This window comes from Sminthopsis crassicaudata, chromosome 2 (genome assembly GCF_048593235.1).
Source record: "Sminthopsis crassicaudata isolate SCR6 chromosome 2, ASM4859323v1, whole genome shotgun sequence".
NCBI lineage: Eukaryota > Metazoa > Chordata > Mammalia > Dasyuromorphia > Dasyuridae > Sminthopsis > Sminthopsis crassicaudata.
In genome coordinates, this window is record NC_133618.1 from 521724498 (window position 1) to 521744155 (window position 19658).

Genomic DNA, 19658 nt, shown 5'->3' on the forward strand with positions numbered 1-19658 from the left:
TTGTTTATTGATTGATAGTTCCTGGTGTAGTGGAATGAACACTAGTGAAGGCTTCTGGAGAATTGGGCTGTAATCCCCCAGTCTACAATTAACTAGTTATATGACCTTAAATATATCATTTAACTCTGGATATTAGAGTAGATGATTCCTTTTAATTCTAACATTCTACATAAATTTATACTGTATTATTAAGAATATGGGTATGGATAGAAAATTCACCAAGTGGTCAATAGCATAATAAGTTTAATAAAATTGGATGGTCTAGTGTTTTGTTTTGTTTTTTGTATTGTTTTATTTTTGTCCAGACTTATGATTTCACTTTGTTTAATTTGTAGGACAAAAATTCCCTGGTGAAGAAACTCCCTCTAGCAATGCAGGCCGATATCGGCTCTTAGAAATTTTATTAAAGTAAGTTATATAAACATAACAAAAAAGAAAGAATGAAACTAAGTATTTTTATTATATAATGAGATTGTATTATACATATTATATCCATGTCAGTTATCATCTTTCCATGTTGTCAGTCATAACTCATATCCCCAAAAGTCAGTAGCACCCTAACCACAGACTCCCTTTGCACAAGCAAACACAGAGTGATGACTAGGTCAGGGAAACCAGAGCTTTATTCCAGAAAGTTAAAATACAGAAAATATAAGAATTAAAATAATAATTTTTAAAGAGTTTGCCATTTGTAAATTTGTGACATTAAAATTTTGTCAGCATTTCTGTTCTTTTAGCAGTATAGAAACAACTGAGCTTAACACCTGCTTAGTAAAAATAATTAGCTAAAATAAGATGTGGCCAGATGGCAAACTTTCCCCCCTTCATCCCCATCCCCTCATGACTGTACCTTAGATGAATGCCTCTTCAGAACAACTATGCTCTGTTCATTCATCTTTCTTATCCCTAATAGCCTCCCTATGATCAGGCCCATGAGGGATCCATCCTCTAGGTGAGAGCCCACGAGGCTGATGCCCTGGAATCTTCCTCCAGTTCAACTGAATTTGCCTTAATTAATTCTTGTTTTATTCCTACATCATGAATTACAAAGTTGAGTTGAGGCTTTCTGTTGTACCGCCAGGTCCAAATGTAAAAAAATACATCATCAATTTTTGGCAAGAACAAAAAGAACATTCAACATTGCTCTTCTGTTCTTTCTGTAATCCACCAGATATGGAAACAGAGGAACCCATGGCAAGAACTTCCCTAAGAATCTGACACATCTCTCCTATCCCCAGGTTAAAGTGACTCTACAGATATCTAAAGATATAACAGGGAGCTTATGTGTATATGGTATAGTGGAAAGAGCATTGATTCTAAAGTCAGAGGAATTGGGCTCAAATCTGTTATCTGATATGTGATTTTAGGCAAATCTCTGAATCCCTCTGGATCTCAGTTTCCTCATCTAAAAAATGAGCTGGAAAAGGAAATGGGAAACCATTCCAGTATCTTTGCCAAGAAAACTTCAAAAGGAATCATAGAAAGTAGGACAGAACTGAAAAACAATGACTACAAACAATGATTTTTGTTATTCAAAACCCCAGTGATATAAGTGTAGTGACTCAGAACCACCAATCCTACTGATCCCAAGGCCTTTATTGCAATCCACAGGGTGCAGGTTGGGCTTATTCCCCAATTACATTCAATTCTATTGGATGTATTATAGCTTTGCCTTTGGTTACCATCATTACACAAAAATGATAGTTGTTTAAAGGACAAAAGTAAAATATCCATGTAATCAATTCTTTTTAAAAAAAAATGTCCATTTCAGCTAACTCCTCTTGCAGGCATTCAGGTCAAATAATGACTAAAATGAATTTAATGATTTTTTTTAAAAATTCACTACATATTATAGGAAATCTAGAGTTGGGAATCAAGAGACAGAAGTGATCCACAGAGCACAATGAATATTATGGATGGAAGTTCCACGAAGGAATATTTTAGGTCCATCCAGAAAAACCTGCTAATCATTAGAGTTGTCCAATGATAGAACAGTCTATCAAATCAAATGGTAACTTTTTTATCACTGGAAGTATTCAAGAAGAAGCTATTAAGAATGATGACATATTGTAGTGGGGGTGGGCTATATGAAACCTAAAACCACTTTCAACACTAATATTCTGTAGTCAAAACAAATCAAAGCTAAAAGCATATTCACTTAGATGTCTAGGTTCATTGGGGAAAAAAATTCCCATAACATCCTGCTACCAGCTTCCATTGAACAATATTCTCTCCTGCCAGTATATTGTGCCAAAATGTGTGTAACCAATATAGTATATCTTTTTAATGATGTTCCATTAAGACAAAAATATTCATCCAAGTAAAAAATTAATTTTATATAATCTTAAACCAAAATTAATGCTAATTATTAGAATTCAATTATATATCCTCTAAATCCCCATTTACTTACCAAGTAATTTCTTTTCACCACAAAACATTATGATGTTAGATCAGTTCCCAGAGGACCTCAAAAGACCTCCTGTGTGAATAATATAAGTGCATATCATTAGTAATTTATAAGGGTTCACTAACCACAAACCTTTTGAATTTCATGCTCTTCCTAGTCAAAATAAAGTGTCTGAGAAATCATAAATACAATAAGAAACAAGATCATGCATATTTAATCATGTCAGAGTCTTCCTAGGTATGAATAATTTTATATAAAGAAATAAGACATTTTATAATTGAGGTTGCAAAGAACTTTAGTACTGCAATTTAGAATACTAAGAGCAAGTAGAAGTCTTTCCTTTTTTCATTTGAACCAGTGGGTCTAACGATGTGGGGAATTCTCTCATATGAAAACTGTCTATACCAATGTGCAAACTCTGGGTCATTGATGGATTAAGTCATTTGCTCCTGATTACGTAGCAATTACATAGCAATATTAAGAAAAATGATCTTGAACCCAGATCTTGCTAAATTTAGATTTTTAAACCTAGGTAATAAAATTGAGATTCCTGTGGATCTGATGGGAAAAATTTAGAGCTCAAATAGATAATAGACTTATCTCATTTTATACTGTGAATGTATACTGACTTTAGAATGAGAAGACCTAGATATACTATATACTATATCTACTATGTACTTTGTGACAAAGTATGTGACTTTGACAAAAGTCATTCTGAGTCTTAGTTTATTTGTCTGTGAAATGAGAGTTGTACCATCCTTGTAACAATGTGCCAAGGTCACACACAAAAGAATCAAGATGTTCTGACTTCCAATCACAATTTGCTAGCATATCATATTTTAATAAGTATAGACTAATCATTCTAATGTAGGCTATTCCACTTAAGGTTTTTTAGTTATTCAGCATATTTCCTGAGTTATTTGAATCCCCCAAACCATAATTTTTAAATAAAATAAATAAATGTAGCTTTATGCTAGTCTGCTAGGCAAAGTCAAACAAATAGCTAATAAAAGATCTAAAAACTTTTGAGGGTTATGATGAGAATCTGAAAAACATTCAAAAAGAAAATCCACTAAAGAATTTTTATTTTTGGAAGAATTGTTATATGAGGAAAGTAAGGTTTAGCACGATTAAATGTCTTCGTCAAGTTATAACTTGTAAAAACTGCTGTCTAAGTATATTCAGGAAGCAGCTTGAATGCTTCTTGTGCATCTAGGTGCATATAGTGGATACAGTGCTGAGTCTAGAATTAGAAAGACATCTTCCTGAGTTCTAATATGACCTCTAACACTTACTAGCTGGGAGTGCCTGAGAAAGTCACTCAACCTTGTTTCCCTCAGTTTCCTCATCTGTAAAATGAGCAAAAGAAGGAAATGGCAAACTACTACAATATCTTTGCCAAGAAAATCCCAAATAGGTCCATGAAGAACTAGATACAACTGAAAATGATTAAATAAGATGTAAAAAGTGCTCAGAGAGAATTTTTGGAACATAAGTTGTGAAAATCTTTTGAGTACCTGCTCCAATAAAGAAAATCCTTTAAATGCTAATTAGCCTTTGAATATAAAGAAGAGTGAATAAGCTACTTTATATAATGAACCATATCTGGAGGGCAGGTGAAGATCAATTGGATTCACCTAAAATACAGCAAACCAAGATGTAATGAAACTTTTCTCTGTTTCAATAAGGAATACATATGAATCTTTTTAAAAATTTTAAAATTCTAAGTTGCAGAGTCAAAAGAATACTATCATTTTAATTAAATTATTCCAAGAAAAAGGGTCCCTTCTTTCATCCTAGAGCAGGGGTCTTTAACTGGGGTCTGTGAACTTTTTAAAATATATGCCTAGATAGAGGATTCTATTTCAACATAATTAATTTCCTTTGTAATCCTATATATTTTGTCATGCATTTAAAAACATTATTCTGAGAAAGGGTCTATAGGCTTACCAAGGAATCTATCACATGTGCACACAACACACACACACATTCAAGTGGGAGAAAAGAGCTAAAATATCACTAGAAATGAGGGCAACATGCTTGGGAGAAGACCAAGTTCTTCCATGGCATTAATCCTATCTGAAGCTCCTACCATTTCTTTCATTTCCACCACAGAGCAAGTATGTTGCTCATTTCTTGCCTATTAAATTTCTAGAATAAAAGGAGATAGACTCTATCTTTTTTGGTATGGACATAATCCGAAGGCTCCCATAGACAGGCATGGATGGCAGTCTTCCCTCAGACTGATTTGCAATACTCCCATCATTCAGTGTCTACCCAATGAGCTCACACTATTCTAAAACACTTAAATTGCAGGCATGGTATAGGGAGAATTAACCCAACTCTAGAGGGCCTGCACTGAAAATTCAACCATACTTAGTTGTTAAAAAATATATATATATTTCCATATTTGTCATGTTGTGCAAGAAAAATCAAGCCAAAGAGAAAAAATTGTGAGAAAGAAAAACCAAACAAACAAAAAAGGTGAAAATATTATGCTTTGATCCACATTCAGTCTTCATAGTTCTTTCTGGATGGGAATTGCATTTTCTATCCCAAGTCTATTGAAACCATCTTGAATCATATCATTGCTGAGAAGAGTCAAGTTCATCACAGCTGATCATCCTATAATCCTGATTTTCAACTTAGTGACAACAAATACCATACACAGAAATTCAAAGTAGAGTTGGAACAAAAATCCAGGTCTTCTGACTCCTATCCAGTGTCATTGCAACTACACCAAAGTGCTTCCCAAAAAAATTATGAAGAAGAGACTTTATATCTATATTTTAAAATATTGCAGTAGTGTCTTTTAAAGACCAATGCCCACAGCGGGGATAGAGAATCATTTTTTCTGTCAAGGGCCATTTGAATATTTATAATATCAACTAAATAATATCAAATAAAATTATCAACTTACAAAACTTAAGCAGTGGGAGGTTGCTGTACTTAGCTTTTAGCTCATCATCACCTGTGGTTGCCTTAGGAAATGATCTTGTAGGCCTTATGGGGCTGGACATTCCCCATCCATGATCTAATGTAAAAAAGTAAAGACATTTTAAAATAAGTAGATCATCCTTAATCTACTAGGGAATTGAACATGATAATGTGATAAATGTGATAAAATACTATTGTGCTATAAGAAATGATGAAGGGGATTGCCTCAGAGAATTGAGAATACTTATATAAACTGATACAAATTGAAGTAGGCAGAAGCAGAGAACAATTTATACAATAATGGCAATATTGTAAAGACAAAGACCAAGCACAACTCCAGAGCATTCATGAAAAAACATGTTGAACACCTCCTGATAGAGATGTGACAGACTCAAAGAACAGATTGAGATATATTCTGTTTGGACATGGATGTTTGGGGAATCTAGTTTGCTTGACTATACATGTTTCGAACAGGTATGTTGCTTTTCTTTCCTTCATAGTGGGAAGGGAGAGGAGGAAGCAGAATGAATAGAAAGAAAATCTCCATTTGAAAATAAACAATGTTCTAATGGTAGCCACCTTGGGGTGGAGTAAGGAAGAAGAAAAAAAAAGAAAGTTACATGATACTATGTTATATATTTTAAAAGAAGAGCAAGTTTTACATAATAGATCTGCAGTTTAAGGCATAATCCTCTCCATTTTGTTTTGGAAATGCTTGTTCAAAATGAAAAAGTTCAAAAAATTAAAAATTTTCATGATAATTTTTTTAAAAGAAGATATGTAGACCATTTTTGTCAGAGGCCACATTATAAAAAATATCTATGAGCATAAAAAGGCAGTTTTTTATAGCACCTCATACTTGATCCAACATCTCCTTTCTCTGTGCCTTTGCATTTATTTTTTTCCATGCCCAAAATGAATTTCTGCTTTATCTCCAGCACCTAGAATCTCTAGTTTCTTTCAAAATTCAGCTCAACTACCACCTTCTACACAAAGTTTTTTTCTAATCTACCCCCAACTACTAATGTCTCTTCTCTCTTAAAAACTGCTGCATATTTTTGTATAAATTTTCTATATAACTATGCATATCTGTTTCCCCCAATAAAATATAAATTCTATGAGAAGAGGGATTGTTTCTTTTTTAATCTGCTTATCCCCATTATTTTGTGAAGTGTTTCTCATGCAGTAGGAACTTTATAAATGTTGACCAGATCATTCCTTTATTGAATCAATTCTAATCAATAAATCCCAGTGATTCTCAATCCTTTGACTTTTAAAAGCTTCTGTAACCTAACTTTTTATACCTTTCCTTATCCTTTCACTTCCATCATCACCACCACCATCATTACCATGTAATCCAGTAACAATGGCCTCTGCACTGTTTCTCAAATATGACAATTCATCTCCCAAGGACAGGCACTTTTGTTTGGTTTATTTAGTGACTGATTGGCAAGTTATATTTATAACATTTTTGCTTTATCATTTAATAATTTAAACATTTACTAAGCAAGTACTTACTGCTCTGTGCTAAGAGCTAAGGATGCAAAGAAAGTCAAAAGACATTCCCTCTTCTGAGTTCACAATCTCATAATATGTAAGCAACCATAAGCAAACAAGATACATACAAGATCGATATGTAATGTCCTGTGATAAATATGTCAGATAGTGAAAGGGTATAGGTGATTTAAAAGGATGTTTTACTCAGTCTGAAAACAGGGCCAGAGTTACTAATAACTGAAAATTAAAATATTATTATTCTTTGTTCTTCTAAATCTTGCTCTAAACTGTGAATCTTCATTAATATAAAGTCAAGATCGAGATCTAAAAAATAAAATCTAGTTATAATATGATATTTTCTCATACCAAACATCAATGGGCCATAGTTTAATTCTGTTCTGAACTCCTATATCTGAACTCCTAAGCAGCAAACATCCTGAAGCTTGCCATATACACTGGTGTATATGATGATATTTACCAGTAAATATGCTGATCCTATCTCCCACATCTCTAACACTGAGGTTTTAAAGTAATTTTGGCATATAAAATCCTTTAGCTATCTACACCTAATTTGTCAAAGAAAAAACATTAAATCTCCCTAGCATTCCTTTAAAACTTTGAAATAGTTTACTTAGCTTCTATATTAGGGATAATAGGCTTTTTACTCACCTCAAAAAAGAATATTATACACCCATAATTTCAAAATCTTTCCCATTTTAAGTTAGAAACATAAAAGCAGGATCAAGTTATGCTTATTCTATATGCAAAGGGAAAGTGACTGTGTTGAACAAAAAAAAAATGAAGTGTAATGGGTACAGGGAAGTAGTTGCAAGCAAAGAGGTTGGGAAACACATTACTACTCAGCTACCCTCTAAACAAATTCTGATGGGAAGGTAAATACAGCTTTCTGTGCCAGGTATTTTCTTGAGGCAAAGGCAGTTGGGTTTCAGAATGGTTCTTATTTACTAAAGCCTATTTATATGGCTCTTCTTACAAATAGTTTCATGGTACTGTACTTCAGGATGGTGGAGCCTCCCATCTCTGATACTTAATACCTCTTTAACTTTAAACAAGTTCCTTTACCTCCTACAAACATAGTTCCCTTATCTATAAATGAAGGGGGATGGGCTCAATTGGTTCTGAGGCCCTTTCCAGCTCTGGACCCCCAACAAAGATTTCAAAACACAGAGATAAAGTAGAAGACATAAGTCAAGGAGAAACATTTTTCCATAATTTAATTTTTTAAGTGTTAGTGGCTCACTAAGCTTATCAAAGAGACAGAGGTAATATTTGGAGGGGGAGGAGAACATCTATTGTAAAAAAATTCACTTTTTGAAAAACCGATCTGGGATCTGTGACAAGCAATCTCTATACCGCCATTTAACCTTACTTTCTGTAGACCAAAGTGAGTTTACTTATTCATACATGACAATTATGTCCAAATGACATGGTACAGTTAAAAGAAACTTCAGTCTTATAGTCAAGAGAAAGATTATATATATATTTTTAGTAACTGTCCTTGTGTCTTGCAATAAGGTGAAGTTCTCTGCAAATATTCAAGTTTTAAGGAAACATCATGGAAAAAGTGGAAAGTGCTAAGGATCTCTGTTGATAGAGAGCCATATCTCAGATTCTGCTCTGTTACTTATAAATAATATGACTTGGGAAAGTCATTTGTGCTCCCAGGTCTCCGTTTACTCATTTGTAAAATAAGGGGATTGAAAAGATGGCCTTGGAGAGATCTTTTCTAATCCTAGATCTGTGATCCTAAAATCAGCTATCATTATTATAAATAAAGAGTTCAGGAGCAGTAGATAGAGCACCAGCCTTGAATTCAGGAGGACCTGAGTTCAAATCTGATCTCAGACACTTAACACTTCCTAGCTGTGTGACCCTGGGCAAGTCACTTAACCCCAGCCTCAGGGGGAAAAAAAGAGTTCATATTGAGCTATATGATGCCACCAAGATCCATTAACTGATATTATTGTTATTAAGAAAAATCCCACCATCCAAAGACACTAAACCTATCCAGAATACTTCCAAGTTCGATTAACACTGGCATTTTTCAAAGAGCATTAAGAACTGTTTTCTCAAACATCCCAAAATGAATAGAGGGTGAGAGTCATTGAGAAAGCAGGACCTGACCTAAAAGTTTGTCTCACATATTCATAAATGATTTGACCTCTGTTACTAATTACCTATGTAACTTAGAGCAAGCCCTAAATTAATTTAACTTCTCTGTACTTCAATTCCTCAAAATCTGTTCAATGAGAAGTTAGACTAAGGGATGTCTAAAAGTCTCCTTCCAGCTCTAATCAGATCAAATGAGATAATATTTGTAAAAAGCATTTAGCACAGTACCTGCTAGATAGTGGTATTGCTATGTGCTCCTGGCCAAGAAGCTTAGACTCTCTGAATCTGTGTTCCATCTATAAAATGAGGGGTTTGGACCAGATGTTCTCCAATGTTCCTTCCAGTTCTTCTTCCTTAATTTGCTATCATATAATTTAACTCTAAGTCTGTCTCTTAAATGAAAACAAACTCCTATGAATTCATTTTTCCCTCTTAAAAAAATAGCATACCTAACAAAAGGTTTGGTGGCAAAAGACTGCGAACTCTTGGTGAAAAAAATTTATAACTAGATAAAGACATTGTATGTGGATTAAAGTGATCTGTGTTCTATCCTATTATTATGGGGGAAATCGGAATTACATGGATTTAACTTAACTGCAAATAAATTCACTGTTACTTAATTTGACAATGCACCATGTAACTTCCCTTTGGGATGTGATGCTGAATCTTTTGGCTTTAACCATTATGACCCTCCTTCCTCCTTCCAAATGAACTTTGAGGCCATATTCTTGGTTCAGACATTCATGCCAAATATTTCATTGATATCAGTAATAATCACATATGCTGCAGATTTTGCCCTTTAAATGAAAACAACATATATACTTGAGCTGTTGCTCTTCATACTTTCTTACAGTAAAAAGATGTGGTATTATAGCCTCTAGAATAACAGCTGAAGCATCCCAAAGGAATTGTATATTTAGCTTTAAAAATATGTCTCTATGAAAACAAAATGAGATGCTATTCTAAAGATGCTGCGGTAAGTACCACATGTGCTTATGGATGACCATGGAAACATATGCTAAACAAAAGAAAAGGGAAGGGTCCAAGGATAAATATGGATCTCCAAGTCCAACTGACTCATAAATCAATTGAGAGTAATATGCCAAAGTCAATTGGTCAATCATTCATAGCTGATTAATGTGTAGGTCACCTGTGCAGAAAAAACAGATTTCATTCTGCATTTTGGTTATCTAAGGCAATTTACTCATATACAAGCAATTTCTGGGAATGCAACTGTTTATTTCTCTGTGCTAGTCAAGAAATACTGCCTACAGCAATTTTCAATTATCTTCTAGTGTAATAATATTGCAAGAAATAAACAATCAATGGAAAAGGAAAAGTATAGTTTTTGATGATAATTTTTTCTAATATTTATCCATAGTAACACAAACATATCCTTGGGAAAATCTGTCCAATTGTTTGGACCTCTCAGGAGTCAACTGGACACCTCTCTTATCCTATCCCTCTTACCACACTTACATTAACTCTTGCTTTAATGCCTGTCAAGTTACCTGTCCACTTATTAGCTTTACTTTTCCTTTTTATAATACCATGATATTTCATGAAATGCCTTTGTTAAGAAATAATTGTTGTCTAATACTTTTATTTATGTATTTTAAGGCAATTAGCAGTAAAGTGACTTGGTCAGGGTCACACAGCTAGTAAGTGTTATGCATCTGAGGTGGAATTTGAACTCAGGTCTTCCTGACTCCAAGTCCAGTGCTCTATCCAATGAACCATCTAGCTGCTCCACCTGAGTATTAAAAATAAACCCACTGATAGGTGTTCATGATCTGTAGTTAGAGGGGATGCTGACCTAAGAAATACCTTGAATAGCCATCCATTGAGAGCTATAAAATACCCCCTACCAGTGCTATAAATATGTACAAAAAAGAAATCAAGATGAAATGTTGGCAGAAATTTTAGTAAGGAAAAAAAATACTTTCACTTAGTTGAAAAAGGAGAATGCATTGTGGAAAATGGAATAGCTAAATTTGGTCTTGAGGAAAGGCGTGGCTTTAAACAAAAATGGGAAAGAAAAGGCCTTTCAGTCACAGGAAAGAACAAAAATGTATACAGCAAAAGAAGGCCAAGATAAAGATATAAGATAAATACTAATACAGTCTTCAAATAATACATGAAGAAAAGTAATATATAATGCTGGAAAAGTAATCAGATCATGGTAGCATATGCTTATAATCCCTACTAGGGAAATCCAAAGCTGGTAGATTGCTTGAGTTGAGAAATTCTAAACTGCAACAGGGTGAAAGATGATCAGGACATGAATCCATCACCAATACAGGAATCCACTAGGAGCTAGGGGATATCAGGCTAAGGATGGAGAGTTGGACCAATCCTGAAACAGCAGATAAAAGCTTCTGTACCGGTCAGCAGTGGAGTCAAGCCTTTGAGTGGCCACTGCACTTCCAGCTGGGTAAGACACAGAAACTAAGTGTCCAAAAAAAAGTCTCAATCCATGCTAGAATCAGACATTTGTATTTTATTGAGTGAGCAATGGGAAACGACCAAATATTTTTGAGAGGTGAGGTGACATCATATACATTATTAGTAAGATTGCATAAGCAAAATTATGAATTGGTAGAAACAGACTAAAGTCAAGGACCAACTCAAGGAAATTGGAATAGTCTAACCAAGAAGAGATGAAAACCTGAGCTAGTGTGGTTATATGTGGTAAATACTGTAATAGTAGGAAGTTAGGGAAAGGCATAGAGTTGTGGAAAAGCATCACATGTAGCTGTAGGTTCTCTACTCAGAACCCCTGGATCATCAAGGGCTTCTTAGACTTTTAGCTTTTGGTAGATAATATCTTGGGTAGTTTTCTTAGGTTAAATATTGCCTTTCTGTGATTCTTTCCACTTTCCTTTGAGTCTCTTTTTCCCCCTAAGACACTTATCTACTTCCTTTCTTAATGTTATATTCAAGCTCCAAAATTCAGTTGTCTTTGACTGTTTTTAATTTTCTTTTGAACCATATTGCAACAAAACAGTAGGAGTTTGTGGTCAAGGCCTATAATGGGGTTGGCCCCAGTTCCCATAACTAGGTTTTTTATATAGAAAGGGGACCTTTAAGATCATCTAACCAAACCTTATTTTTTATAAATGAGGAAACTGAGACTTGAAAAAGTCAATTTATAGCTTGGGTTCAATGGAATTTCCTTTCACATAGCCAATAACAGGAAGTTAGTTGTGCAGAGTACAAAGCATTCTAATATATGCCTAGAATATTAGAACTGAAAGAAAAATCAGTGTGTGTGTGTGTATGTGTGTGTGTAGAGATAGATAGATATATAGATATAGATATAGATATAGACATAGATATAGATATAGGTATAGGTATAGATATAGATATATATAGATATAGAAACAGAGACAAATATATGTGTATGTATATATACATATACAATAGAGAGACAGAGACACAGAGACAGAGAGATGAAGGATAACTGGCAGGGGTAGAGGGAGAAATCAACCAAAAGAAGACACCAGAAAATAGAGGGATTGGGAAAGTCTTCCTGTAAAAGATGGCATTTTAACTGGGATTTAAAGACAAGGAAGCCAGTACACAGAAATGACAAGAGAAAGTAGTTCAGGCATGAAGGATCCTGCTCCTCCTTATTAGAATTTATATAATACTTTGGGATTTGCAAAGCACTTTGCATGAGATCCTTACAACAACTTTGTGAGGTAGATGAGATTTTTGTAGATGAGAAAAATGAGAGGTTAAGTGACTTGCTGAGGATCACACAAACTATCAGATGCCATTTTCTCTGGCTGTCTTCCATGGAAAATCATATGTTTTTCGGGATTTCACAAGTTTAATTGATATCATACTTCTTGCCTTCTCAATGAGGATGGAGGAGCAGGAGAAAAGGAGAGAATTTGAAACCAAAAAATGTTAATGGAGGCCAAAAATAAATAAATAATATAAAAAAGTTTTCAGGAGAAGAGTTTTCATGGTCTATCAGAGAATAAAATTCTTTGTGGTGACTCAAAGAGCCAAAAGTGTAAAAACTTATCACTCACAACCTGACTGTCCCCAGACAAGCCAATTAGCCTCCCTAGACCTCAGCTGAGATTCTTTCCCACTCAAGAGTCACAGCCTTAAAATGTAACCATCCTTAAATGAAGAGAATTAAATGGCATATTGGATAGAGAACTGGACTTGAAATCAATAGATCTGGATCTGAATCTCACCTTGATATTCACAAAGCCTATAATCTTTCAGAGCCTCAGTTTCTTAATCCATTAAATTGAGTCACCACAGTTGTACTATCTATTTCAGTTGGCTGTGGTAATGAAAACAATATGACAATCTTAAAGATCCCTACAAATCCTCGTTAATGTTGATGGTTAACTGACTTTGGAGACTTAAATACTTCACAGGAATCTGTTGATGCTGTGTTTACACAGGGTCAGATTTCTGGCAACAAGGAAGAGAAAAGGATCCAGGACAAGAGATATACCAAAAGGGGGCAAGATCAAGCTAGGAAGAAGAAAGGAACAAAATCACTCAGGAAATTGAAATAAACATTGACCTCACAACAGGCTGTCCCTTCTTCTCATCTTTTCTTGCCAGTTTGACAGTTTATAGGATTCTTTCCAACCAAAGAGCAAATGGTATTCAATAATATGGCCACACCATGAAGGAAATTATGAGGCAGTGAGGTGCCATAATGGGGAAAATACCAGATTTAAAGCCAGGGAAAAAATGGGATCAAATCCTGCCTCAGAGAATTATTACCTATGTGATCATGAGCAAGGAATTCAATATTTCATAATCTGTTTCCTCATTGGTAAAATAAGAATATTAATAATACTTAACTCACAGAGTTATTATGAGAACCAAATGATACAATTTAATCTTAAATTGCTATAAAATGTTGATTAGTGATCACTATTACTGGTCATCTCTATGATACTTTAATGATTCCAAAGTGCTTTCCCCACACAAACTCCATGAGCTAAGTAGAGCAAGTATTGTAACTCTCTTTTTATAGATGACTTGCCTATGGTCATACAGCATTTCCCATTCACCAATATTTAATATTTCCTGAAATTCAGTCTTCACTTTGAGAGATTCAAGACCATCAATTAAAAAGCAATATTAGCATAGCATCATTTTTAAAAAACTAAATCAATAATTTTATTGACATAGGAATATTGAGGAAATCTTTCATCACAGATGAGTACCAGCTCTACAATTGAGTTACAGAGAGTTGCCTGGGGACAATGAGAAGTCATCTTACTTCTCAATCACACATTTAATTAGTGTGAGAGGGCAGGATATGAATTCAGGTTTTCCTGATTCTGAAAATGACTGCACTTTGCCTCTCATTGCAATTAGTCATATTCTACCAAAAAAAGTCCTTTCTAAGCTTTAAAATCCTTTTATTATTTCCAATTATCCTAAACAACCTATTTTTGAACAGACTGAAATTATTTCTTTCCCAATTATCTTTAAATCCCTCCATTCTGATGAGACACGGGATAAATCATACTTTAAAATTTTTATCTATCTTTTGATGGTTTCTTCATAGCAATCATATCACATTAATATATCTGAAGTAAATTAAGACACTTCGAAACAATATTTCATGAAAAATTGAGATGCTTTGTTCATTGATAATATCATTTGATTTTCTTAATAGCACGATGTATTGAACAGAGTATAACATTTGAAGTGAGAATACCCAGGTTTGAATTCTGACAGCATTCAATAGATATGAAATACTGGAATATCCTTTTACTTTTCTGAGCCTAGATAGATCAATACATAGATAGAAAAATAGAGAGATAGAAAGAAAAAAGAGAGTAAGAAAGGATATGAATGTATGTGTATATATATGCATGAATTTTATATATGTATGTATATATTTATATACATATATTATCACAAATACATTCTCTACACATGTATTTTATAAAAAGTTTTGTAAGCCTTAAAGTGAGATATAAATGTGAATTGTTATTTTATGTTTATTTATCAAATGGGAATAATAATGCCTGAACTACCTATTTCATAGGATTGTTGCAAGGGAAGCACTATTCTGATGGAGAGATAGACAGATACATAGATGAGTGGATGGATAGATGGATGGAAAGAAGATTAAAAAGAAATTTCATTAAACAACTGGATACCTGATATCTGCTAACATTGCTTTCTACTTGAAAGCCTTCAATCTTTAAAATAAACACCACATTTCAGGAAATTTTAAATAGAGGTGACATTACTATGTGACTATAGGCAAGTCACAATTTCCTCATCTGTAAAATGGAGGTAACAATGCTTGTCCTCTCTAGCTCATGGGATTATGTGAGGAGAGAACTTTGGAAGTCTTGTTTTGTTTGGGGGCTTTTTTTTTGGGGGGGGGGGGGTTGTGAGGCGATTAGAGTTAAGTGACTTGCCCAGGGTCACCCAGTCAGGAAGTATTAAGTGTTTCAGGCCATATTTGAACTCAGGTCCTCCTGACTTTAGGGTTGGAGCTCTATCCACTACACCAACTACCCCTATACATACACATATATTAAAGTGTTTTGCAAGTATTTAAATAAGATATAAATGCCAATTGTTATTATCCGTCAAATGAGAATAATAATACTTGCACTATTTACCTCTCAGGATTGTTGTAAGGGAAGCACTAGATAGATTAGGTTAGATGGATGGAAGGAAAGAAGGAAGGAAAGGAGGGAGGGAGGAAAGGAAAGAAAGAGGGAGAGAGGGAGGGAGGAAGGAAGGTTAAAAATTTCATTAAGCAATTGCTAGTGTCAGGCAGTTCACTAAAAACTGGGAACACAAAAACAAGAGAGATAGCTTTTTCCCTCAAGAAGCTTCCATTCTAATGGGGGGAAATAATACACAAAAGGAAAGAGGAAATGGGGCAAGTCTTCTAGGAAGGAGGTAAAAGAGTAAAGAGGGTCAAAAATGCCTTAAAACATTTTAGAAATGTGAGTTGTATCATTTTGCTAACAAGTAAAGCTGGTCCAAAGAACTAAAAAAAAAGGGGGGAAAGAAATCATACCACACTAAGGCATACCCCTTGCTCCATTTAGTTCAACATTTGGCTTCTTTGGGTAATACCAAAGGACATTTTAAGAGAAGACATAAATTTCTCACGTGGAGTCCCAATCATCCTCAGACTTTCATAATAATCTGTCAGGGATCCATTATCCATTTAGGGAATCTATAATTTCACTAGCCTGGGAAGATCCAAATGAGATTTCTCTTTATCATCACAAATCATCATTTGATTTGCAACTTAGTCTCAGTGAGTTTCCTGGGGCCATAGAAAGGTTGAATGACTTGCTATGGGTAACAGTTATTATATATTAGAAACATAGCTTAAAACCAGTGTCAAGGTTCCAAGGTCAGCTCTACTTTACTGAATCCACTAGGCCAAGGTGGCTATCAATCACACACAAATTTCTCTCAACTTTTCTTAATACTTTAAAAAAAACAATAATAGCATCATCAGCCAATGCTGCTTTCTAGAGTACTAAGAGCACTAAGTTTACCACAGCATATAGATAGTTATCCCCTCTACTCAGGCTAAACAAACCTATTGGTCTGTGGTTTCTTGAAAGATCCAGCAAAATAACTTAATCTCAGATATAATAAGAAGCAGGAGATTTCAGAGAAAAAAAAACAAGCAAAAGAGGCAGAAAGAAGACTTGGATTTCACATCTCAGTGGAGATAGCCACCAAAGACAGTGTGCTAGAAAAAGGAAAACTAAAAAATAAATTGGAAGAAGAGTGTACTTTACAATTTCTATAATAATTCCATAATAATCCCATGATGTAGACATTGTAAGTGTGTTGTTTTAGGTTATAGAGTTTGGGGGTTAAGTGACTTGACCAGAGTCACACAGCAGTTAAGCATGTGGGGCCAAATTTGAATTCAGGGAGATGAGTCTTTCTGATTCCAGACCCAGCATTCTCTCCATCCTTGCTACCTAGTTGCCTGTGATTTCCATAGTGCAAAGTATTCTCAAGTGAGGAGGAAACCCTTCTTAATAATGCAGATCATCATCTTAGAGAATTACTTCAATCCCTTAGAAGTTGATCTTAAAAGATAAAGGGAGGATTTGAACCAAGGCCTTTCCTAACTTTAAATCCACTTTCTCTTTCCACTGCCTCTTTAAAACAATGACTAGCTCTCCAAGCAGTTTTACAATTCTAAAATAGATACAGTGACTCCAAGAATCAAAATTTTGCCTTTTCAGGGTTGCAAATCTCTCAATTTACCAGAACTCTACAGCAGTCTTTCTCTCCCCATCTAACTGAAGCCAGACCAAATTTAACCATCTTTTACTTAGCTCCTGGGTCAGAGATGGCCTAAGAGAAATGAAAAAGCAAAATCAGCCAGTATAAAAAATGACTAAGTAAAAAAAAAAAATTTAAACCTAGCTCTATAAGTAGACTCTAATAATTCTGAAAGTCTGGAGTGTACAGATGTTAAAAAAAGCAAACAAAACATATTTGAAATTATAGGATCTTTATACTCTAAATCGAAAGGAGTAAGTCCTCAGCACAGTGTTTCCCTTGGCTGGTTCTTTTATATCGCTTTTGAAGGTACAAGTACATTGACCCAAAAACTATGATACGAGACCAGAAAGCAGAGGAAATAAAGAGGGTATATAAAATGATTTGTAAAAATGATTGTTATTTTTTCCATTGTTTTTTTTTTCCTCTTTCAAGTTTCTACTTTAAGGTTTAAACTTATTTTCTTCCCAAAGACTGCTGAAGCTTCAAAGTGTGGCTGCAGATTCCCAGCAGGAAGAGAAATACGTCACTTAATCACTGGCCACTCCTTGGACTTTTACAGGACAATTTCTGTAATTCACCACTGACCTACTCTAACTGTGAGCTGCAGGTGAGAGGAATTCAAATACGTAGAAAGGAAAGTTGAGAGGCAGCTTGGAGGGGAAGTGAAAAGAGTACGGAATTATAGACTCTCTTCCCCCTCCTCCTCCCTCTCTCCTCCCTCCCCCCAACCCCGGCAGCTTTCAAATTAGAGTAGAAAGAGGTGTCAAAAGACTTAGATTGTAACTCGTTCTCTTCCTTTTATTTGAGTGACCACAGGTAAATGAAAAAACTTATTTGAGCCTCTCTTTTTTCCCATAATGTGGACAATACATCCGCTACCTAACTCCAACGAATATATGCAAGGAAAGGGCTCCCTGTAAAGATGAGAGGGCTACTTGAATGTGAGTTAACTTAATCGCCTTTTTGCCCCGATGAAGACGTCGGTAAAAAGTACTCCCGAAGGAAAGCACTGTACCTTTGGAAATGAAATTGATTAACGTCCTTAAAGCCTTGAATTCCTCTGTAAGCAGCAGCAGGAGAAGGAGGGAGACAGACAGACGGACACACACACATAGAGAAATAAAACAGGAACAGTTTTTTTTTTTCTTGTTCCCCACTCTAGCCCCCCCGCAGGATGGAGGGTGAAAACGGAAGGATATAAATGAGGAAACAAGAGTCCAACTAGCCTGGGAGCTTCCTTCAAGCAGCTGCTACATATTTGCTCTCGGAAGGACATGAAATGTGTGGTACAGCTTTTTCCCATTTTGGTTTGTTCTTTGGGGAGAATTCGGGGTGGGTTTTATTTTGTTTTTTAATGACTATATCTGTACTATGCTTTCACATACAATTCAGAGTACCAATGCTACAAGAAAAAGCCGGGAGTCTTTGGAGTCTGAATTCTAACTTCTACTGCGACCTGAGATAAATTACTTCCCCTGCCTGGGCTTCCGTTTCTTCATCTATAAAATGAAGATGGTTATCATCAAGATACCTTCCAAATTTTAGATACCTTCTAAATTTTTTCCAATCAGATATAATTAACTAATACTGATAAATAATGGTTATATCTTAATAGTGCTTAAAGGTTTACAAATTATTTTGCGTCTTCTTTTTCATTTGATCCTTACTGAGGATTCTGAGAGATAGATGCTGTTTTTATTGACATTTTACATATGACAAACTTGAGGACAAGCCAATAAATATTTATTAGGTACCTTTTACCTGTCAGGCGCGAGTGTTTGAAGCCAGATGAACTCCAGTCTTCCTGACTCTTAAGTACTGAATTCCAAATTTCTTGTGGTACCTTGCTGCATCTAAATGCAGAGAGAATCATACTTTCACACAAAATGGGCCTCTTTGTGAAGTTGTTGGGTTTACCCACCTCTTCACTTGCCAGAACAGCCCCACATCGATTGAACCACCTCTGTCTAAAGTTCGACAACAGATTAGCACCAGGTGGCTGGCCCTTAATTCAAAGGAAGCATCCAAAAGGTAGGACAATATTCTGAGATATCATCTAAGCCAGGCCATTCATTTTACGGAAAACACTGAAGTATGGTTTAGACCTTTGAGGTTTCCCTGACATTGTGTGATTCTGCAAGGAACAAAAAATTTTGGTTGGCCTGAATAAAGTCCCATAGATTAAAAAAAAAAAAAAAAAAAAAAAGGCGGGGAAGAGGGGAGAGGAATGATGATAGGTTTTAAGGTTGTCTGACATCAAATCTAGCACTTTTTTTTCCTCCACTCTAACATAATGTAAGTAGAGTAGAACATAAACCCTCAGTTTTGCCTTTAGGGGAGGGAGAAAGATGGAGAAGAATTAGAAATTTGGATTATGATTTAATTAGTGGGAAAGGGGAGA

At 34.9% G+C, this 19658-nt stretch overlaps 1 protein-coding gene across 6 annotated transcripts in view; it reads right to left on the reverse strand.

Moving 5' to 3' along the window:
- ATP8B4 (ATPase phospholipid transporting 8B4 (putative)) overlaps positions 1–19658 on the reverse strand; it is a 318510-nt gene that overhangs the window by 290058 nt on the left and 8794 nt on the right. For 2 of the 6 annotated variants that reach the window (XM_074294469.1, XM_074294466.1), the window contains exons 2-3: positions 5328–5441; positions 2411–2479 (exon numbers count right to left, since the gene is read on the reverse strand). In XM_074294469.1, the coding sequence (XP_074150570.1) occupies positions 2411–2438 (28 nt within the window). In that variant the 5' untranslated portion in view covers positions 2439–2479; positions 5328–5441. Of the gene's footprint in view, positions 1–2410; positions 2480–5327; positions 5442–18272; positions 18397–19658 lie in introns of those variants that run through there. The other 4 variants (XM_074294471.1, XM_074294470.1, XM_074294468.1 and 1 more) reach the window with 3 other exon arrangements.